Source organism: Colius striatus, chromosome 3, assembly GCF_028858725.1.
Source record: "Colius striatus isolate bColStr4 chromosome 3, bColStr4.1.hap1, whole genome shotgun sequence".
NCBI lineage: Eukaryota > Metazoa > Chordata > Aves > Coliiformes > Coliidae > Colius > Colius striatus.
The window spans coordinates 34,823,499-34,845,454 of NC_084761.1; the positions used below are offsets into that span (position 1 = coordinate 34,823,499).

Here is a 21,956-nt window from a genome sequence, read left to right on the forward strand (position 1 = left end):
CACCTTCATTCAGAAATATCAATGAATATTGTTAAAAACTATATCAAGCTGAAAAAAAAACCCAAACCAAAAAAACCCACCAAATGTCATAAACACACAAAAATTCCTCCCCCCAAAAAACCCAAATGAAACAAACAAATACCAACACCCTACTCCCCCACTCCCATCATTTTGGCTTGCTTTGGGCTAGAGTGCCTGGACTCAATAGGCACATTTTCAAAGGCAGGCAAGGATGCTGGGAGACTAAGTCAGAAAACAGGGACTTGTTACAAAGTTTTGCCTCCATTTCACAGGTGTCTAGCAACAAATTCACTTGCTCCAAGGAAATGTTCTGGTCTAAACAAGAAAAACAAAAAGTATTTTACTCAAATACATTCACTATGTCAGGTCAGGGTACTTATCTAGCAAAATAAGTGATTAACAAGTAAAAATATGACTTGAAGCTATATTTACTATATAGCAATAGACACATATGGAGCCATATGCAGCTTGACACTCTTTGAAGGTTTTGAAATTACAGCCTCTTTGGGTTGTTACAGGTCTCCTCCATCAAAACAAACAGTAAAGCATTTAAGTACAAGTTTGCTTCATCCCAATTCAGCAAAATATTTAAAGCAGGATGTCTGGGTAAGAATTCTTCTGAGTAAATGCCTCTACAGAATTTTGTGTTTCAAACTATAAACTGAGTTGTCTGCATTGTCAGCTCTGTACTGGGTTGCCTATGTAAGTCAGTTATTAATCTCCTGTATGGTTTTGTTTTGGAGGTTTTTTTCTATCATTTTTCTTTCTGCATTTTTTCTTTATCTTCATAGTTCCATTTTCTGATTTATCCTCTTTCCTGTGTACTTGCAGTTCTTAACATAGGACCATTTCATCAGGTTTGGTGTTACTGGCAAAACTCCCATTGATTGACTTGATTGCCTTGGGTAAGAGACTTCGCTGGCGTTCTATTGCTGTCTCAGGACGAGAGAGAGACGTGATAATGCAGTTCTAACAGGCTGTTTCCAATTGGAAATGTTGATATGAGCTGCAGAGGCATTTCACAATTTGATTTCATTGTATTAACAGTCTTCAGAACATACAGTGTTTCATTTATAAAAAGGAATAAGAGAACACAAGCAGATACCTGCCCATGTTCTATGTGTGAAGGGAAGGGCTTTGATGTGTGCCCAGAGGTTGTAGGAAAGGTGGAATGTATTTCTACTGAATTTTAACCAAAAAAAAAAAAAAAAATGAAGAGAGGAAAAAAAAGTGAGCATTTGTGATTAGCTTTGAATAAAATGTCTGTGTCCACATATAAGGTGGACCTCCCTTCAAACATTATTATGATTGCTTTTATGTATAGATACATCTTTGGAGAATCAAAGCCTGGTTTTCAAGGAGGATGAGCCCATAGACTAAATCTGAGCTCAGCCTGCCTGGTCCTGCAGGGACTGATGCTTGAGCACATACCTAATATTTCTATCAATTGCTGTTCCTAGTTGGCCTTCCTCACTAGCCAGGGTCGAGTCTCGCCATGCCCTGATTTGTGTGGACATTGAGTCAAAAGGAGTAACCAAACATTTTCTGCTACCCATTCATGAAGCAGGATGAGACAATGCAAGACCTGACCAAAACTACGGAGACCATGAGGAAGCACAGAACATGCCATGGTGCACGCCAAATACCACAGCTGTACATTATACACCTCTCACATAGGGCCACAGGACCCTGGATACCTAAAAATATATTTTAGCACACTATTTAATGTCTCTGAGGTATAAACACTGATCCAGTGACATAACAGTTTTTAAAATTGCACCTATCCAATACCGACAGCCTTCTCAGAAAAACAAGGTTTTTATCACCTTTTCCAATGCTTATCACCTGTCACAGTTTTTCTTCCTGTCTGAAAAGGGAAAGCTGCATTGTAGTGCCTGGTGAATCCTGGGAACATATAAAGAGATCAGCCAACACCTTGCACGGCGGAAAGGTGAGAAAAGGAACTGATTTACCTTGAAAACAGTGCAGAAGAAGATGGAAGACAGTGAAAAGGGCTACAAGCTCTGAGCTGAGAGCATGCCCATGTTGATGACCAGATGGAAAATCAAAACATTTTCTCGGAGTTAGAGTAAGTCTGAAAAATAGCTGAGGTGCAAGCACTGTCTTTTGTCACACTGACTGCCTGCCATGAGCCTCCGGGCACTGGGCTGAACCACGTGTCTTCTCATTCCTCCATTTAAATGGCATACAAAGGTAGAGAGGAATTTCGTGCTTAATTAGGGAAAGTGTTTGGAATATGATTTGTGGTAATACATCTATAACAAGGGAAATTAATGAAAATAATTAATGAAGGGTAATCTAAGATACCAGGTTTTTGTCTAAATCAGCAAGAATAGAGTCCCAAGGACATCAACAGTGTGATTTATAGGTTTTTTTTTTTTAATTTTATGATCCATGAGATCTTAATGTTTTCAGTGCAATGAGCAACTGGGGAAGCAGTTAGGAAGGGATTCCACCTATGGAGCTATTTGTAAGACAGGTTTTTGTGAGAGTTGAATCTAAATTTCTTATCTGCTTTGTACCATCCTAAATTTCTTTTCCTTTAGAAGCCACTTTATATCTGTGAGTTTCCCTCTCTAGAATGTTATCTTTATCTGTAAGGAAATGTGGTGAGGTTTGCCTTATAACCATCTGCTACAATTTTATGCAGTGTTTGGACAGCAGGTGTATCTAAAGAAAAAAAAGCCCTAACCTCAAATGAACAGAAACACAGGCAAAATTGTGGCCTTGTAGGATGCTCAAGACCCTTGAGCTATAAAACATGTGATGGAAATTTGAATTAAAATGGTTGCATTAAAAATAACTTCTGTATGGAGCCATGGCAAGCCAAGCAGATGATATATGGTGTTGATATCAACTGCCATTAAATAGCACAGCATGGGACAGGAGAGTCATCATTGCCACGGGTGTTAACCAAAGCTACGAATGGAAAAGGCTTTTCCCAAGGCCTCTAAGGCTGGCAGAGTTTCGCGAGAGCCCAAGGAGACGTGAGAGTATCCTTGGTATCCACTGCCAGACTGAGCTCACCTCAAACAGCAACTCTAGCAAGAAGAGGTCGAAATCCACGTTGTATGCCTGCCAAAAAGCCTTGTGCAAAGGCAGGACCTGCTCTCTACTTCCAGGCAGCTTTCACCCTCCCTCCTAGAAAAGCACTTTTTGGATGGTACCCTGGGTATCACGGGGAATGTGGGATGTACGCAAGCAGAGGAGAGGCAGTGCGAGCTGGACAGCTCCTGCTTAACAGTCTGCTCACATCTTTCTCCCACGAAGAATATTCAGTTTTCTTTGTCTAAAATGTTGAGTGGTTATGAATAGTAAGGATAGACTATCTGTAATTATTTTTAAATTATTAATGGTTTTGTTAGATCCCTTCACTTTTACATTAGGTTTCTGTTAATGTAAGTTAAATCAAAATGTACTTCAGTTTCTAGGCAGCTCCCAAACGTATTTTTCATTCTTTCATAACATTACTTCAACTTCTCGATGAGGTGTCTATGATAAAGTTTGCTCCCTAGCTGGCAGACTCCCAGCCCTAATGAATTCACTGAAAGGCTCGTTGAGCAGTATCTCATCAGCCAGACTAGATAGCAAATGAAGCCACCGCTGCATTGCTGGTTAAGATACCAACTCCAGCTAGCAGGTGTCATACATACCCTATTCATAAGAAAGACTGCGGAGGTCACGGGGGTATCATCAAAGTCAAGGGAGGAGTTTCTCAGGATAACAGAGTTACTTTATTGGCACTTTACATTACACTTAGGAGACTCCTGATGAGAAAATATCTGCTGAGTGCCTCGCTCGGGGCTCAGACCTCGTAGGCGCTGAGGTACCATACGCTTCCTTGCCCGCATCCCTGCACCGAGAGATGCTCTCAGCTGGGGTGAAGGGCAGGATGTGCGTGAAGCTCAGAGCCAGAATGGCCCAAGGCAGAATCACAATTTTCTGCGGAGACCCTCTCTTTCCTCCCCTCGGCCCGGTGAGGGACTCGGGGGGCACGGGGGTCCGCTGGGATGAGGCGGTCGCCTCTCGCTTGCCCGTAGCCCCGTGCCTGCCGAGGAGAGCGGCGTTGGGGTGAGAGGCGTGCGGAGTTAAACGCCTGCATTCAATACAAACTCCACGAAAAAAATGCCTGGATAAATTATGCAGAGGGATTTCTGGATTTCTTTCAAGTAATTAAGTTTCGATTTCTTGCATTTATTTTAGTGCCAGGAAGCACGAGGCGCCACGGACGGCAAAAGTCTTCATTGATCGTTCCGGGCTTTAAGTTTGACTTCGTGACTTGACTCGGCGTGTAGCGGCGGCGAGGCCGAGGGCTCCGCGGAGACCCGGCGAGGCCGTCCCGCCTCGGGAGGCGACGGAGAGGCAGCAAAGGGTGCACCTCCCCTCCACTGCCTACCCACCACCACACACTGGCCCCCAAACCACGTTTGGAGGGGGAGCAGGAGCCGGTGCAAGCAGCGATACTGGACCGAGGGGAGGCGAGGAGGCCGGGGGGATGAGAAGGCACCTCCAGACGTGCGGAGATAGCTCTCCGAGGCGTCTCGGCCCAGAGGCTCCGCGGCCTCGCGGGTTGTAGCTGCCTGCAGCCGCGGTTCCCCCACAGCGGCGGGGCCAGGTCGTCCTCCGCCTCCCGGAACCCCGGGGGAACGGCCCGGAGGAGATGCGGTGCACAGAGGCCGCCCCTCCGGCAGAGCCAGGGCCGGGTCTGCCCTGCGCTCAAAACAAAGGTAGAGTTTGCTCAAAGTGTAGCCCGCATCTTAATGGATTAAAAATTCATAGGGCGCATTAGGTTCGGTAAAATATGAATGCACGTCTTTAAATTTTAATCGTAAATCAGAACGTGGATACATGAGAGGCGACAGTGATTTCTCCCCAGGTGTCTGCGTGGGTCAGGGTGTGGGCGTGGGGAAGGGATGGCGGGGAAGAGGGGTGGGGGGGGCTCTCCTTTTATTTAGGCGGCCCAGTGCGCAGAGGCGGCCGCAGGGCCTGACGCCCCGGAGGGCCGGGGGTTCTGCGCCTGCAGCGGCTCCCGGCGGCATCCCCCACGACACCGGGCAGGGGGGTGCAGCTGGGCATCGCGGCCGCTCTCTTTCTCTCTCGCAAAAAAAACCCAAAAAACCAAAAAAACAACACAAACCAGAAAAAGAAGCCCCTACGCCGAAAAAGGCGGAGGGAAATGCAACGTTTGTAGGGCGGCGGTGCTGCGAGCAGGGCGCTGCCGCCAGCGGGGTGCAGCCGCGCCGGGGTCGCGGCGAGGCAGCGGCAGGGACAAGGGAAGGGGCAGGGGCAGGCGCGGCCTCTGCGGGCCCCACTGGGCTCGTGGGGGTCAGCCCCTGGGCCCGGCCCCTAGGAAAGTTTGACCGGCTTTCGTTGCTCCGCACCCCTCTGCACCCCGGTGGCGACCGTTCGGAGCGGCGATACGCGCCGGGCGTTTTGGAGATGGGTTGTCAGTTGCTATTAAAATCAAGATTAATTCATATTAACGATATGCATTCTCAATTCTCCCGTGTGACAGCATACATTAGAACAACTATTGCGAGTAATTAAACTCCGTGCGGGAGGGGTTAAATGTATAGCGTGGAGAGGTTTTTTTTCCTCTCTGCCAAAGTTGAGCCGAACAAGCCAGGAGGGCTTCCTCGGTTCCCCTTCCTCGGTTCCGCCGCCCCGGCAGGCTGGCTGCCCTCGGACTTCCCAGCGCCAACGAGGTATTTATTTCCTTTTTTTTTTGTTTTGTTTTGTTGTTATTGTTGTTGTTGTTGCTGCTGCTGGTGGATTTGGTTTGCTGGTTGGGTTTTTTTTTTAGAAAGTGGGAGATTTTCCTCCTCCGCCCGCGCCCCTCCCGCCCGCCGAAGCGCGGCCGCTGCCGGGAGGCGGGGGCGGAGAGGCGGCCCGGCGCTGCGGGGAGGGGGGGCGGGGGGACAGCGGCCTCACCACCTGCCGCTGCCATGGGCGGCCCGCGCCCCGCGTGGGCTTTGCCCGGCGTGGAAGGGAAACACGCGAAATATTATGGATAGGTTTTTCTTGGGCGTTAGAGATGCTCGATGCCTTAGACTAATTAGACAAGCCAAAAGCCTTTTGAAGATTAAGCAAATTGGACAACCCTTGTTAATTAGAACATAATTTAAAGTTTGAAATTATATCACTCATGAAGTAGCCTAATTAGTATGACGATATGTTAATAGCCTACTGAGACACGAAAGAGCGGAGGTTTGGCATGAACTCCTTAAAGGCTTGCAAGAAAATCCTCTTTCCTATGTTGTCATTAATAAAAGATTTCTATAGACTTCATCCTTTCAACGGTGACATACAATTTATAGTACACACAATGCATTAGCCCATAGTGCTGCTCAATTTTTTTACTATTATGAAAACTAATAAATTCGTCAAGCTGAATTAAGCATACAAATCAGATGAGGCATAACAGATTACATATTGAAGCGCTGTGTCTCCCGAGCCTAAATGAAATTTCAATCTAATAATTCCTTCCTGGCCCGGCCATAATTTGTTTAGAGATGTTGTTCTACTTCTTTCCAAGCGCTGTTCGCACCATAATTAAATGATACTCAAGCTTTTAACTTTGATTTATTTCATTTCTCCGAGCTGGCGACAGTGAGAGCTGATACAATGTAATTTTTTTTTTATTTCCCTTAAAATTACCAACTCTGCTGTTTAGGTGAGAAATTAAACACCTAAGCATCTATTTTAACCTTCCTGCTGCGAAGTGAAATTCATGGAAATAAACCTGTCCACCTTCAGTAAAATGACTTTTCCCGATTTATTTTTCCCTCTTTCTCTTTTCTCTCTCGTTTGTTTTTTTGGTTTTTTTCTTCATTCCCTTCCTTTTCTTCTTTTTCGAAGAGCGAAGCAGGGGCAAGTTGATGGGACAGTGGTGCGTTTTGGCAGGAGGATTCCTCCGCTCCCCGATGATGGGGGGGATGTCGGCTGGGGGACACACAGAGACCCCGGCCACCGCTCCATGCGAGTCGCTCCGCGGCTCCTCCCAGCAGCCAGAGACCCCCGTCGCCCTTCCCGGAGCGGCGACCCGTGCCAGGGCAGCGCCTGGGACACTCTTTTGCTGTGGGGTCGTTGTGAGTCCGGACGGAACTTTTCGTCCTTTTTTTTAAATGAAGGGTAGAGTTGGGGCGGCGGGGGAGTCTCATCATCCTCCGTTTCTTTTTATTTTTGACTTTTTTCCTCCCCTTTCCGGGAGGCGGCGGGGCGCGGAGCGGCGATGAGTGTAGGAGCACGCGTGGGCGTGGGCGTGGGGGCGGCGGGGGGCGGGCAGGGAGCGGCGGAGGAGGGGGCCAGGGCCGAGGAGGCAGGCGCGAAGGGCCCTTCGCGAGGAGTTGGGCTGTAGTGACAGGCGAGAGGGGAGGGGAGGGAGGGGAGAGAGTAAAACCCACCGGCGCGGCGGCGGGGAGGGCACTTCGCGAGAGGCGAGGGCCGGCGCCGGAGCGGAGGCAGTGGCGGACGGCTGGCGGGAGGCAGCCCGCGCATCCCTCGTGCTTCCCCCGCGCATCCCCGACTCGCCGGAGCCGCCTCTCCGGGCCGCGTCCTCCCCGGCGGGGCTCGGGAAGCCGGCTGGGGGGGCGAGTGGGATTTTTCTTTTTTTTCTTTTCTTTTTTTTTTTCCGGGGGTGGGGGCGCGGGGGGGGCCGGGCTTTTCCGGAGGGTCCGGGCCCCCGGCCCCGCGCCCCTGCCCTCCTCCGGCCGCTGCCTGCCGGCGGGCCGGGTCTCAGCGGCGGCGAGCATCATGATGATGTCCCTGAGCAGCAAGCAGCCCTTCGGCCTCCCCCACGGCGGCAGCGGCGGCAGCGGCGGCCTCCACGAAACCAAGTACTCGGCCCTGCACACCGCCTCGCCTTGCCCCTCCGCCGGCGCCGCCGCCCCCGCCGCCAGCTCCCCCAGCAGCACCGGCACCGGCGGCTCAGCCGGACGCGGCTCCGGCCCTGGCCCCGGCTCGGGCTCCGGCAGTGGTGGCTCCAGCTCCGGCTCGGGCTCCGGCCCCGGCGGCGGCGGCGGCGCGGAGGCGATGCGGCGGGCCTGCCTGCCCGCCCCTCCGGTAGGTGCTCGCCGCCCGCCGTCCTGCTTTAAGGGGAGCCCCTCGGCGGCCCCCCAGATCCACCTAATGATTTTTTCATGGCCGCGCAGCAAATCACCCGGCGCCGCCGGGCGCTCGCCCAACTTATGCATGCGGCGGCTCTTGCCGCCCGTATTAATTTTTATGACCTGGGATGCCGCTTGCGGCTGGTGCGTGTGTCCGTCCGTCTGTCCGCCCGCCCGCCGCTGGCTGCCTCTGTGCGAGCGGCTGCGCGCCGCGCCCGCTCCCTCGCCCCGATCGCTCCTCTCTTCTCCTCTCTTCTCCTCTCCCCCCCCACCCCCCCCACCCCCTCCCCTTCTCCAGGATTTCTCTTTTAACATGCTGGGAAGGTTTTAGTGGCACGGCGGAGTGCGCGGGGAGGCGAATTCCCTGCTGAGCGTTATGTGTGCCTTCTATTTGCAATTGCAGAGCAATATATTCGGCGGTCTGGACGAGAGCCTGCTGGCCCGCGCCGAAGCCCTGGCAGCGGTGGACATCGTCTCCCCGAGCAAGAGCCACCACCACCACCCGCCGCACCACAGCCCCTTCAAGCCGGACGCCACCTACCACACCATGAACACCATCCCCTGCACCTCGGCCGCCTCCTCCTCCTCCGTGCCCATCTCCCACCCGTCCGCCCTGTCGGGCACTCACCACCACCACCATCACCACCACCACCATCATCACCAGCCCCATCAGGCACTGGAAGGGGAACTCTTGGAGCACCTGACGCCAGGGCTGGCACTGGGGGCCATGGCGGCTCCCGACGGCGCCGTGGTCTCCACGCCGGGCCACGCTCCTCACATGGCCGGCATGAACCCCATGCACCCGGCCGCGCTGGGCATGGCCCACGCCCACGGGCTGCCGGGCCACATGGGCTGCATGAGCGACGTGGACGCCGACCCTCGCGATTTGGAGGCCTTCGCCGAGCGCTTCAAGCAGCGCCGCATCAAGCTGGGGGTGACCCAAGCCGACGTGGGCTCGGCGCTGGCCAACCTGAAGATCCCCGGGGTGGGGTCCCTCAGCCAGAGCACCATCTGCCGCTTCGAGTCCCTCACCCTCTCCCACAACAACATGATCGCCCTCAAGCCCATCCTGCAGGCCTGGCTGGAGGAGGCCGAGAAGTCCCACCGTGAGAAACTGGCCAAGCCCGAGCTTTTCAGCGGCGCGGAGAAGAAGCGCAAGAGGACCTCCATCGCCGCACCCGAGAAACGCTCGCTGGAGGCCTATTTCGCCCTCCAGCCCCGGCCCTCCTCCGAGAAAATCGCCGCCATCGCCGAGAAGCTGGACCTCAAGAAGAATGTGGTCCGCGTCTGGTTCTGCAACCAGCGCCAGAAGCAGAAGCGCATGAAGTACTCGGCTGGCATCTGAGCCGGCCGCGGAGGAAAATCGACAGCATCAGCATCACCACCATCATTAAAAAAAAAAACCCAAACCAAACCAAACCAAACCCCTGACAACAACAACAACAACAACAATCAGGAAAGGAGGAAAAAAAACCGTAAACCAATTAACTTACCCCACCGCCCCCAACCCACCCCACCTCCCGCCCCACCGCCCGACTTTCGGGGGGAGCTTCACCGCAGAGCCGCCGCCCGGAGCCGCCCCGGCAAGTACCGCTGGTTTTATTCTTAGCAGAGCTCGCCTGGGTGGAAGCGCTGAGGGTGTCTGCGCAGTGGTGTGCCCGCCGGCTCCTGCCTTTCTCGGGACCCAAACTTGAATCTAGAGTTGAGGCTTGCGCCGCGAAAGACGTCTCAAAAGTATTTTGATTTAAATAATAATAATGATTTAAAAAAAAAAAAACGAAAACAGATGGCAGTTTTTTCTGCATTTACACTGCGTATTATAAATATATAAATATATATATATATTTTTACTGTGATTATTATCCTTTTCCTTCTCTGAAGTTAAAAAGCTTAGGGAAAGAGCTGATCCTGCTGTGTTCACTGGTCTTCAAAAGCTATTATTAGATTACTGCCAAACAACCCCTTGTAAATTATTAATTTATCTCTCTAGCAACTTCATTTTGTGCTCATTCTAATTAATTACACCTCTTTAATCTAAGTCTTGATAAAAGTAAAAAGAAAAAAAAAGGATAGTGAGAATAAAATATTTTGTGTTGGTAGGATTTATGAACGTGAGCTTTCTCTTCTTCTTCTGAACGTCTCTTTTGGCCATCTGTAAATTGTCACCTGAACCTAAAGTATTTCTCTGGCGACTATTCTTATTCGTACGGCGTCGGCACCCTGTAGTAGATGTCCTACATTATTTGTGTGGCCTGATTCACTGTCCGAGGTATTTGTTTACCGCGTTACATATTTAATGGGGATTCCCACATTGTCCCCCACCACACGCTGCTCCCGGAGCCAGAAAAGATGTGGCCGCGTAGGTGACAGCGTGGAGGGGAGGCGGGGGGGTGGGGGGTGGGGGTTGGAGGTGGGGGGGTTTGACGCTTCGAGTTTCTTGCCAGCACAATATCCGTCTCTCTCTATTTCAAAGCTGTATCGCGACAGTATTCAGACCGGCTCGGTTATTTGTCCATTTATCCGATGGCTCATTTATTTATTTATTTATTTGGTCGGTCGGTTATTTATTCCCTTTAATTGAAATACTTTTCCCACGGAGGAAAGTCCCTTTTTGAAGGTCTGATTTGTAGAAAAGCCAAACTGAAATCGGTAAGAAAGAGAGAGAGCGAGCGAGGCTGCACAGCTTGTACATTCACACACGGTTTGGTACATTTCTTTTGGATAAAAACCCAACAATAAACCGAGGATACCCGGTCGGGTATCTGTATGGACTGTAAATATTTCATTGGCATTGACGCACATATAGTTATATTCTTATGGATCCCGCTGTATCGCTGTTCTAGCTGAGACTGTTTGAAGTCTTAAGTTCTGTACATGACCCGATTTCCTTGGTTTAGGGTTTGGTTTTCTGTTTTGGTTTGTTTGTTTGTTTGTTTTTAAATGATTTTAGTTTTGGGTAATAGGAGGTCGATCTATTCAAGTAATGTATTAAGTTATTTTTAAATGTTGTTAAGTCGTCTTTCATTAAAAAAACCCCCAAACAAACAGGATTTTAACGTTTTCTTGGCAAAAGCGCGTTTGCTCCTTCTTGAAGCCTCTGCCGACGTTCAGCGTCGCCTCGGAGGCGCGGGATTCGTATAAATCACACGACCGAGGGGGGGTGGGGGTGCACTCCCCCCTTCCCCCACGCAGCTTTCTCGAGGGGAGCCAGGAGAGGGGGTTGAGTGTGGCTGAGTCCCCGCACCCGTAGACGGATGTCGGGAGATGCGGGTGCGCGCGGCCCGGGCAGTAGCAGCACCACGGACAGCTCCGCTCCGCGCCCCGCCCCGCCCCGCGCCGTGCCGTGTCAGCCGCTGAATTGCGGGTGACCGTGTGCATGGCCGTGATTGTACGGGGAGCGGAGGCCTGTGTAGAGGTTGTGTGGGGTGTGGAGCTGATCTCACCCAGCCCCCGCTACACAAGCCATTCTGCCTCCAGGAGCAGGGGATGTCAAAGGTGCCACACACGCAAACGCCGGGAAAAGAAAAAAAAAGGGGGGAGGTGGAGGAAAAAAGTAATTTCCCTGCGTGGCGCTCACAAAAGCCGGGGAAACCCGACGACAGCGGGCGGGGAGAGGGGGAGAGGAGATCATACATGAACCGCCATTAAATATTCATATTTCCGCCCAGCCACCAGCTCCAGCTGCATCTTCAAAGCCGCCTGGGCACTCTGGGGGTGCTGGCCTGCTGGTGGCTTCGCGGGCGCGGAGGGGCGTGGAGGCAGTGCCTCGTCCCCCCGCGCTCCGGCCGGCACAGGCGGCCTTCCCCCCCGCCCCGCCCCTCCGCGGCCCCGCCGTGGCCAGCGCTTGTCGCTGTCGTTACCGTCATTGCAACCGCAATGGTACTGAACAGTCCCGCGGGCGCGCAGGGCTCCCGTGGGTGCGCAGAGCAGATTATCTTCTCCTTCGGCTGCTGTCGGAGTTGCAGGTGCACGGCGGCTTTTTGGGAAGGGAAAGCACTGTTCTTGAGCGGAACCGGAGCGCCCCTGCACCCCCCGCCGAAATTTGCCCCCACGAGGAAATGTCTCCCTGCATGACCCTTCCTCACGGTGGACTGGGCTGCCGCGGAACCTCCGCGGGCTCGAGAGTCGTTATAAGAGGCAAAGGGATGGCAGAAATTAGTGGGTCGGGGGGGAAAGGGAGGAGGGGAAAGCGATGGGTCGGGGGAACCGGAGCCAGTTGGACCCCCGAAAGCAGCAGAGAGCCCCCCCAAAAGCATCAGTAGGCGCAGGCAGCAAGCAGCGAACAGCTCCCGAACTGCCGCTTCGCCCTCTTAAATGGGCCATTCACTTAAAGGCTATTACGGGCGAATTAATAAATTACACAGCGAATTATTAAATCCAGATAATTACAAGGAATAAGTAAGTAATCATTAGTTATCTCAGCTAATTACTGTGGGTCAGAGCGAGCGAGAATGTGAAATCCTCCTCGGGAATTGAAATTAACTTTGCACAGTGAGTCTCTCTGCTTGACATCCCCAGTCTGTAGGCACATGGCAGCTCCCCTGTGAGCTCGGCTTTCTATTTAACTTGGAGAGAATGGAAATAAAATTAAGTGGCGATGTGATAATAGGAAGCTGCTTAGAAAGCAAACGTGGTGGGTTTTCTTTTTTACCTTTTACTGCCTGGACATAGACTGCTCTCTAGTTGCCCAAATTAAACACCTGGGGCAATTAGTCGACTTCTGTCGATATCTGCCTGTCCCAAGCATGCAGATTATTAACAAACGAAAAGGCACGAAAGAGCTGGGGAGTGTGAGGGGACAGAGGCGTCGGAGACTCCGAGAGACCCGGAGCTGGCACTGGGCAGCCCCTCGGCCCCGCTACCCGGGGCGGGAAAGGGCTGAAGCCCAGGCGCGCTTTGTTTTGGGAGACAATAAGCTGCCGAGACCTAACGAGGATGCCTGTCTCTTCCGTTGATCTTTCGCCAGATCTCTCCAAGAGCTAATGTCTGTATGGTGTGTCCCCCTCCCCATCTATACTATCACTCCCCCACTTGCTTTCACGTGCATCTTTTGCAGACATCAGATCTATACGTAGAGAGGCTCACGCTGCCCACGTCGGGCTTTGCCTGCATTAAAACAACAACAACAACTCCTCTGCGTGTACGGTGAGGAAAAAGATCTAGGCTTCTTTGCCTTTATCAATTGCAATTAGCTGGACAGTCTTCCTCCTCTTCCCTTGCTCCAGTCTGGGATGATAATTAAAATTTAATGAAGCCTGGGAGTAGCAGAGCTCTGTCTGGGGACTATGGAATAGAATATTTTAACTGTACATTTACACCGAGTGTCTGGCTTCAAAGACGTGACTGCTTTTAATCTCGAATTAGAAAACCACAGACCTGAAATTAAATATTAGCCACCCCCAGCTCCTTTGCCTTCCCGCCACACTGTCACGCGTGTGTTTGCCTGCCACACACCCACGTCTCGAGTCTCCAATTACCCCCGCGTGAATTATTGATGGCTTTGATAGGGTGCGGATTTTTCTTCTTTTTTTTCTTCTTCTTTTTTTTTTTTTTAATAGGGTTAATGCAATATTAATTGCTCCGAGCTGCTATAAGAATGCGCCGCGTTTTTCCAGGAACAAATCGATGGATCGGGGCAGCGAGCGCGGAGCAGGAGGCGCAGCCCCAGGGCCGCCCGGGTGAGTATGGCCGCTGGCGGGGCCCTCCTCTCTACTCCCGCGCCCCTTCCCGCAGGTCACCGGACGGGGAGGCGCGGAGAAGGATGAGGAGGTTATAGGTACTTCTCCTCAAATCTTCTCTCGGGTAGGGGGAGGTTGATGGCCCGGGGAAGGGCAGGGGGGAGGCCCGTCCCTCTCCGGCTTGGTCACCCCGTACCATGGTGATGACATGTCCCAACAACCACCCCGGTCCCGCTGGTTTTGTGGTCCCAGAACAGTACTCGGGGGAGAACGGGGGAGAGAGGGACAATGCTCCCCTCCTCCCTTTATTACTATTGTTATTTTGGCAGGCGAGACCCCCAGACCTTCCCGGAAGAGGGATTCCAGAGCCCGGCGTCGCAGGACGGGAACCTGCCCGGTGGCTGCGGCTCGGCGTTTCCCGCGAAGGTAAATGCGGTTTTTGGAGGGGAGAAGGACACCCCAAAAGTAAGTGGGACGGAGGGGAAAGAAAAAGATTCTCAACTCATCAACTGAAAAAAAAAAATCCCCAAGAAAACTCTGTGGGTTCCCACAGACACCTGGGAGCCCCCTCCCGTGGCGGGAGCGTTGCTGACCTGCTCGGGCGGCTTGTCGTGGGCCGGAGGCAGCCGCTGGGTCCCGGACAGGGCGGAGTGGGTCACACCTTTCCCGTCCTGGGGCTGGGCCGCAGCTGGCACTTGTTGCTAAAAATATCAAAAGCAAGAAAAAACCACAAACAATCCCAACTAAAATCTTACTCCAAAACTCGACACAACTCCCGCCCCCCCCACCAAAAAAAAAAAAATCGAGGAAGAAAACAGGCGCTTGCAGAAGCTTCGGGGGGCAGCTGGGACCCGGGAGCGGGTCTGTCTGCAGCAGCGGCTTCGCAGCTGGGCCCCCACCCCAGCCCTCCGCGCCCGCGGAGCCCGCGGGGCGCAGAGCTGCCCGGCCCGGCCCCAAACCCTGCAGGCAGGGCTGCACCCTCCCCTTCCCAACCATACCCAGGGACGAGCCTTCGGTCTCCTCCCTCTCCCCCAACAAAGCCTCTTGGCTGCCGGGGGAGTGGTGGGGCCGGAGGAAGAGGGGGGAAATGGGACAGGCGCGGAGCCCCGTGGTGTTTCCGCGGCGGGCGGAGCTGGGGGCTTTTTCCCGGCGCGGCGGGTCTCGCCTCTCTCCTCGCCTCTCCGTTTATACAGAACAGGATCATTTACATAAAGTCCTTAAGGCAAATAACTGTTGGGGCTCTAATTTATATCTGATCGAAAATTAGCCGTCATTATGCGCTCCATTAGCAGCGTCTTTAATGTGCTTCTAAGCACCATTTGTCAAGCGGCTTGTTAATATCCTTCAAGTCTTTAAAGTTGAGAGCTCATTAAAGAGTGCGCTCTGTTATTGATGTAATTTAGATGAGTTTGGAAGAGCGAGTACACCGCGGACAACCTGGATGAGCGGGGATAAGCTGCCCTCCCACCCCCTCCCCGGAGGGCTGGGGGTAGCGGCACCCCGGTGCGACGGCCCATCACCGTGGCAGCAGGCCCTGGGCGGGAGCGGTCCGGGGCTCGCCTCTGGCTGGGGATGCCCCGTCAACGGGAGACCGGGAGGGGGTGGGGGGAAACCTCTTTTGGCTGGGGCAGAGTAAACCCGCTTAATGATGTGCAGACATCATTCCGCCGTCTCTCCCCCACTCCATCGGAAGAGCATAAAGGCCAATAAATCACCTCTGCTGGTTATCTGAAAATCCATCTATTCTGTCCAGTTTGTGGTGGTTTTTTTGTTGTTGTTGTTATTTTATTTTTTTCCCTCTCTGCTGGTGCTGACCGCTTTGGTGCAACACGACGAAGCCACCCCACGAAAGGGAGATGCCAGGGAGCGTCCCGCCAGGTCTCCCCGGAGCAGCTCTCCCTGTGCGGCGGCGGGTCCCGACCGCCTCCGGAGATCCGCTCTGCCCGTCCCCGACCGAAATCCTGCTGAAAACCAGGCGGTGAGGAGGAAGACCCGGCTGAGCTGTGTGTCCGACCCCCCCATCCCCCTACCCCAGGCGGTGCGGAGAGGAGTGGGGGCTTGCGGGGAGGGTTCTCCCCTGCGCCGCCATCCCCAGGCTTCCCCCGGGCGAAAGCAATAAAGCGGGTAATTAGACTGCTAAAGACGGATGTAAATAACGGGGAGGAGGCGGCGGTGACAGCCGTGCGGCAAGGCCGGCACTCCCCGGGGAAGGGACACGGAACTTTGCAGCGAGCGCCCCGAGGCCTCGGTGACGGGAGCTCGCTGGCCCGATCGCCGCCTGTGAGGAGGACTCTCGCCACTCATTGGAAAGGCCCCTTTGCCTCCGGAACCCCCCAGAGCGTACGGGTCAGCGGCCGGGGCAGAGAGGACTGCCCGGGGGGTGGCACGAGGATGGGGCGAGGGGGATGGGAGGGTGAGGTGGGTGCAGCGGCCTTTGAAACTCTGCTGCAGCCCAGTGAACCCCTGGCATAAGTACCTCCCACCCTCCCAGGAACTCTAACTGGCTTTCCACTCAGACTTGTGTCAAAGGGGTATTTACCCCAGCACACAGTTCTAAGGACCCACTAACACCCATGGGAACATTTATCTCCTCTCCAGCCAGGAGTGATGTGTAAACAGCCATGGAACTGCATCCAGCCCTTCCCACCTCAGGGGCAGCGAGTGAGGGAGGAGGCCCCATCTGTGCTGGGGGCAGTTGCAGACAGTCTTGGCCTCACACACAAGGGAGAGTGGCTCCTAAAGAACTGGACACATCTTCTGCAGATTGCAAGGTCATCATCAGCAATGTGAGCTGTCTCCTAGAGCCGCTGCCAATATACTGGTCTCAGGTGCTCTCTGGACAGAAGAAAATATTTTCAGGACAAGGAGTGAAAGCATTACCCCAGGCAAGCAAAAACATGAGGCACAAAGGGCCACCAGAAGGCCAGAGGTTGATGTGTTGATTTTACTGGCAGATGTGCTTATGGTTATTGCTACCAGGAACATGGAGGAGATGTAGAGCAGCAGCACGTTGCCATGCACATAGAATGGCTGTTTTTCCTTGTCCATTTGCATGAGGTATTTGGGGATCAAGTCCTCTTGGTGTGTGTCTGGAAGCACTTGTGTGGCCTTCTGGGTTTGAGATGGGCTCATTGCATGGTGCAAAACTTTCTTACCCATCTGCTCACTTGAAACCCTCTTGCCTGTGGCACCACATTAATTTGGAAGGAAAGTGATGGAAGTAGGTGTGATAAATTTAGCATTGAGAACAGGCCAAGGAGATAGTCTTGTCTGTGTTTAAAAGCCATTCGAAAACATTGTATCAAACTTATCTAGGGAGGTCAGCCTGTTTCAGATGGGGAGGGAAAGCCATAAAAAAGTCTCATGTTGTGATGATGACATTTTATAGTAGCAACAGTTGCAGCTTTTAAGCAAGGGTCTTATTTTGTAGGCAGAAATGGATGAGCAGCCTTGAATGAGGTGTGTACAGGTCCCATTCCCATCCTGAAAATGGCTGTGACTCTTGTGGGGGCTGTTTGGGCAGACACACATGTGGCAGCACCCACTGGGCAGCAATGTGAAGGCCCATGAGCTAAAGAAGAATGTGATGAGGTGAGCTTGTGCAAATCTTGGCAATAATAAAAGCCTCAGTCCTACAGGTGCACACAAACACACACACACACACACACTTGCACACTTTGCTAGACAAAAGAAAAAAAAAAGCAAAGGGTGTCACCTTTTAAAATTGTTTTTACATCCTGAGTTGTAAAATTTCTTTCCTTATGACCCTTCATTTTAGAAATGTAGATTAATTACGAACACACTCTTAAATTGCAGCATCTTTAAAAATGGCTACAAATGGACAAGTCTGGCACCCTGATACATTACTCTCCCAAGTTTCTTGTACTTCAATACCTTATGTGAAGATGGCCAGTAACCTTTCCTGCTGCTCTTTCCTCCCACAGAAGAGGCATTGCCATTGTGGAGGCCTGGCTAGGATCCCCTAATTGCTGCAGCTCACCCGTGATGGCTGGGGTGACCGTCTGCTGTCTGTTACCCTCCTACCTGGTTGCAGGTTAAACTGATTCAGCTTCCATCGATGGACAGGCACGAGGTGGATGTGAGCAGTGTACTGGTGGGCAGCGGAAGCGCAACACATCTGGTTCCTGTCTCTGTACCCAGGTTAATGCCTTGTTTGCTCAGGAAGGCTGGGGAAACACTCATCTCTCCCAGCTGGGATGGTTGTGTTTAGAGAGGGATGACGGTCAGTGAAGCCCAGGCTGCACAACTTCTTCTGGCCCTGCTGAGGACATTATTAAAACCCAGAGCTGAGGCTTGTGGCAATATCTGCACTAGTAGAAGAGTATAATAATCCTCCCAGTATAGCAGAGGGGATGAGATCCCAGGAGGCCACCTAGTACAGCCCTCCTGGAGCCCTGGCTAGCATCACAGATCAGCACATCCTGACTGTGCCTACATCTGGAAACAAAGCAGGACAGGGGCACCAGCCTGGCCACAGATGGCCCCACCTCTACTGAGCTGGCCAGAGCCAACAAACACCCTCCCAAGCAATGCTTGACCATGGGCTGGAGACAGTACCTGCTCCAAACAGGCAGTTTTATTGTGCCCACACAATTCTGGGGAAGGAGAGGAAGAGTGGACAGTCATTTAGCAGTCATGCAATACCACTTGGCCCCAGGGCTGGAGAATGGTTTCCAGATGGTTCTGCAGACTGACAGGACACTGAAGACTACTCATCACTTAAAGGTTTTTCTTTTCCATAGAGCCTCTCCTCCCCTTGGGGAGATCAGGCTGTGTTTGGCTCAGATTGGAAAACCAGTGCCTCTCCCCTCAACCTGCTGAGCTGCTTTGTCCCCTTGATTTAGCCAGCATTACTTTTAACTTAGTGAATAGTCTGGATCAGAGCCAGCCAGCCAGCCAGTCCAGGGGCTCTTGCCCAGACACAGGTTTGTGAGTCAACAGCACCAGGACTTGCTGAGGTCCAGACCTTGCCAAGGATCTTACTGCTCATCCTTTGGACAAGCCCAGAGCAGCCCTGTGTGCCCGCTGACCCTCACATGCGTGTCGATGAGCAGTGACAGGGCAGACATGGGCTGGAGCCAAGCATCTGTTCTTCTGGGCAGCTCACAGCTTACCAGGCAGGCCCAGAAGATAGGGAGAGGGTTCTACTTTTTTAGACAGCTGTTAAAATGTTTTCATTTAATCAGCCGTGGGTGTGTACCTTGGCTAAACAGCTGGCATCCAAGCTGATACACAGGGATGTGTAATTTTGATTCTTACCTTTCTGTTTCAAAGCTGTCTCATTTTGAGCACTTTGATCCAAAGACTACAATTACTGTGGCATATTTATGTATATGACATTTTCATCAACACCTTTATTTGTTTTTGCAAAATACATCACTTAGATGGTTTCTAGTGCTGAGGTAGTGGTTCTTCATGAAGGAAAACACACTGCCAAACTCCAACACTCACGTGTGCTGCAATAGTCCCCTTTTACGCACGTCAGGCTCGAGTTGCAAGAGCAGTGGCAATGAGTGGAAGACAATACACAGAAAAGGGAAAACAGTGCTGTTGGGAGTGACAGGGTATTTAACACTGTGTCTCAAGAGACTGGCTGGTTTTTTTTTTTTAAGTTTTTTATTTTGTCTTTGTTTATTTCCCTAGAGATCTACAGTTCTTTTTGTGTCTTTATGTCAATTCAGTGCTTTTGCCTCTTTCTCTGACAGTATCAGAGTGCCTTGTGGTATATCTCCACAACATTCCCTGAAGGCAGGGACATGCTGCTACCCCACCTTAAGGCAACAGAAAACAGAGAAGTTTGGGATGAGTGAGAAACTATAAAGAAGACTCCCAAGTCCTAGGAGAGCATTAGAACCAGGGAATCCTGCCCCATCTGAGAATGCCTCCAAACAGCTGAACGAGTAATGTCCTTGAATAACTTACTCCCAGGACACTGGGAGTATGGCATGACACCGGAACACCCATTCACCTCACACTTCAGCAAGAACTGGTTTATTTCCCCATCAGTAGCACAGAAGTAGTTTTTAAAACTTGGTCTCAGGGTTAGTGCAGGTGGGAAGCAGGGTGGCAGTGGAACAGTGAAAGCTCACTTCCCTCGTGAGTCTTTTGGTTGGGTTCTCTGGTGTCAAATAAGGCATAAAGTCTAACTGATGCTTTTCCCAAAGATGGAACATTAATAAAGCCTCTTGCCTGGGCCAGGCTTTCTGGTACATGTGTGATTTTCTGCCTTTTCCCTGGTGTGGGAGACACATGGGGTCTGTCCACTCTGTTAGATGCTTTGCTGCACGAAATCTGTGGAGGTATATTCACAGTTAAACCTTTTTTTCCTGTCTGTTCTATTGGATTGAAGTGGGTTTAAAACAGTTCTAAAACCTGTTTGTGGCTGGGGGAGACATAGATAGAGTTACAAACAGACAGGGACAGCTATGCGAAGCATGGTCCTCCAGGCTTTCCTCAGGAAGCTGAGCCACCAGTGACTGTGCCACTTGAAGAAGAGATGCTGCTTGGGTGAACATTTTAACACCTGTGATATCTTCACCCTTTCTTGCTTCACAGATTGCTTCTATTGCAAAGGTCTTCATTCTCCCAATGCAGTGGCTGCCTGAATGCAGCTCTGCTCTCTGAGGCTGGTTTTAAGTGAGCTGCCCTGCACACAGACAGATGCAAACAGCTCTGTTATCCACATGGAAGAGGACACTTCTGTAGCAACAATTTGAACATTCTCACCAATAGTTTTAGAAGGCCTTGGGTTTCACATTAAGAGAGCTCTGACTGATGTTAAGATTTAACTGAGAAACCTCAAAAAGTTAAATTGAAAAAAAAAAGTTTATTCATTTAAAAAGTATTCTTACAGAGGCATTACCAAGGCTGTTCAGTTCTCCTTTTTAGAAAATATTGCTTCAGCACATCCAAACCCTGAATTCCTGTGAAGGAAGCACTGACACCAAGCCTCTCCTCATGCCCTCAGATCCCTTCTTCTCTCCTTTATCTTTCCAAACACACCTATGGCTGTTGGTGAGCAAATTTTCTTGCCTAGAGGAAATCAGCAGCTGACCTAGCTGTCAGGCTGCTCTAGCAAGTTTTGTGAAGAGTCTCATCCAGTAAGACTGTTTTAAGCATGACAATCTTTAAACTGTCCTTGGTTGAGCAGCAAAAAAAACTCAGAAGTTGTTTACCATATAATTGTATCCTACACACAGGAAAGAAGAAAACCACCTGCAATTACAAGAGGGAGAACAAATATATAAAATAATGTTTCATTTTAAGTCCAGGCTTTCTAGGAAGAAGATGATACTCCACCTTTCCTCTCATTTCAAAATTGCAAAACTTTCCTTGATCTGGGGAAGCACTGTGCTCAGATTAAGGCCAAATATGATAGACCAATATCTCAGAACATGTGTAGCTCTTCATTTTGAGGTGTCTGTGGGCACTTTTGGCTGACATTTTATCACACTTGAATCTTTTTTTCCACTGAAGCAGAATCACTCTCATACACTGTAAAACAATGTTGCTATCTTACACTCTATGCTGTAGCTAAAACATGTACATGCAGCCTCATCTTTTTATTTATTGTGTCAAAAATCTCTTCAATGCCAGCTGTATAATAGTGTCACATGTAGTAGTCATCATATTGCCCTGTTGACATCCCCAGGTTAGAAGTACTCCACTTTTCTGAAGATGAAAATACTCCTGGAGTACAAAACTGCCAGAAGAATATCAACTGTAATTAGGAATCTAAATTAAATATACAGTATCATGGCATTTTCAATATTACATTTCTGTGGCAAGTTTTTCCATTGTGCATCGTCAGTCACGTTGGGACAATTCGTTAAATAATGTAGAGGCACTTTATCATGGAACAACATTTGAGATGATTTACAGCTCCTTCTTTTAGCAGCACACCTGTAAATTGCTATAAATAATGCTAACCCCTGTTAAGGAGACATCAGGGTACTTCCAGGCTGAGAGAATTAATGGGTAGGCAGTTGTGGATGATACTGGGTAAAAGCACTGCCAGTATACAGATGATCAGATTGCTCTGGTGTACACATTCACCACCAAGCCTCACAGTCAGGCCTGAAGATGAAGGTCCGAGTTTCTGAAGACATTT

The 21,956-nt window shown here is 51.1% G+C and overlaps 1 protein-coding gene across 1 annotated transcript; it reads left to right on the plus strand.

Annotated features, from left to right (window-relative positions):
- Positions 1 to 7,794: 7,794 nt before the first annotated feature.
- POU4F2 (POU class 4 homeobox 2) lies at positions 7,795 to 9,492 on the plus strand. Its single transcript, XM_061993579.1, has 2 exons — positions 7,795 to 8,103; positions 8,551 to 9,492. The coding sequence occupies exons 1-2, from the start codon at positions 7,795 to 7,797 to the stop codon at positions 9,490 to 9,492; spliced, it is 1,251 nt and encodes a 416-aa protein (XP_061849563.1).
- The last annotated feature ends 12,464 nt before the right edge of the window (positions 9,493 to 21,956 follow it).

Excerpts from the sequence above, each read along its gene's own strand:
- POU4F2 (XM_061993579.1), top strand. The coding sequence starts at position 7,795 with ATGATGATGTCCCTGAGCAGCAAGCAGCCCTTCGGCCTCCCCCACGGC. Across the intron at positions 8,104-8,550 it reads CCTGCCTGCCCGCCCCTCCG|AGCAATATATTCGGCGGTCT; the intron begins GTAGGTGCTCGC and ends TTGCAATTGCAG.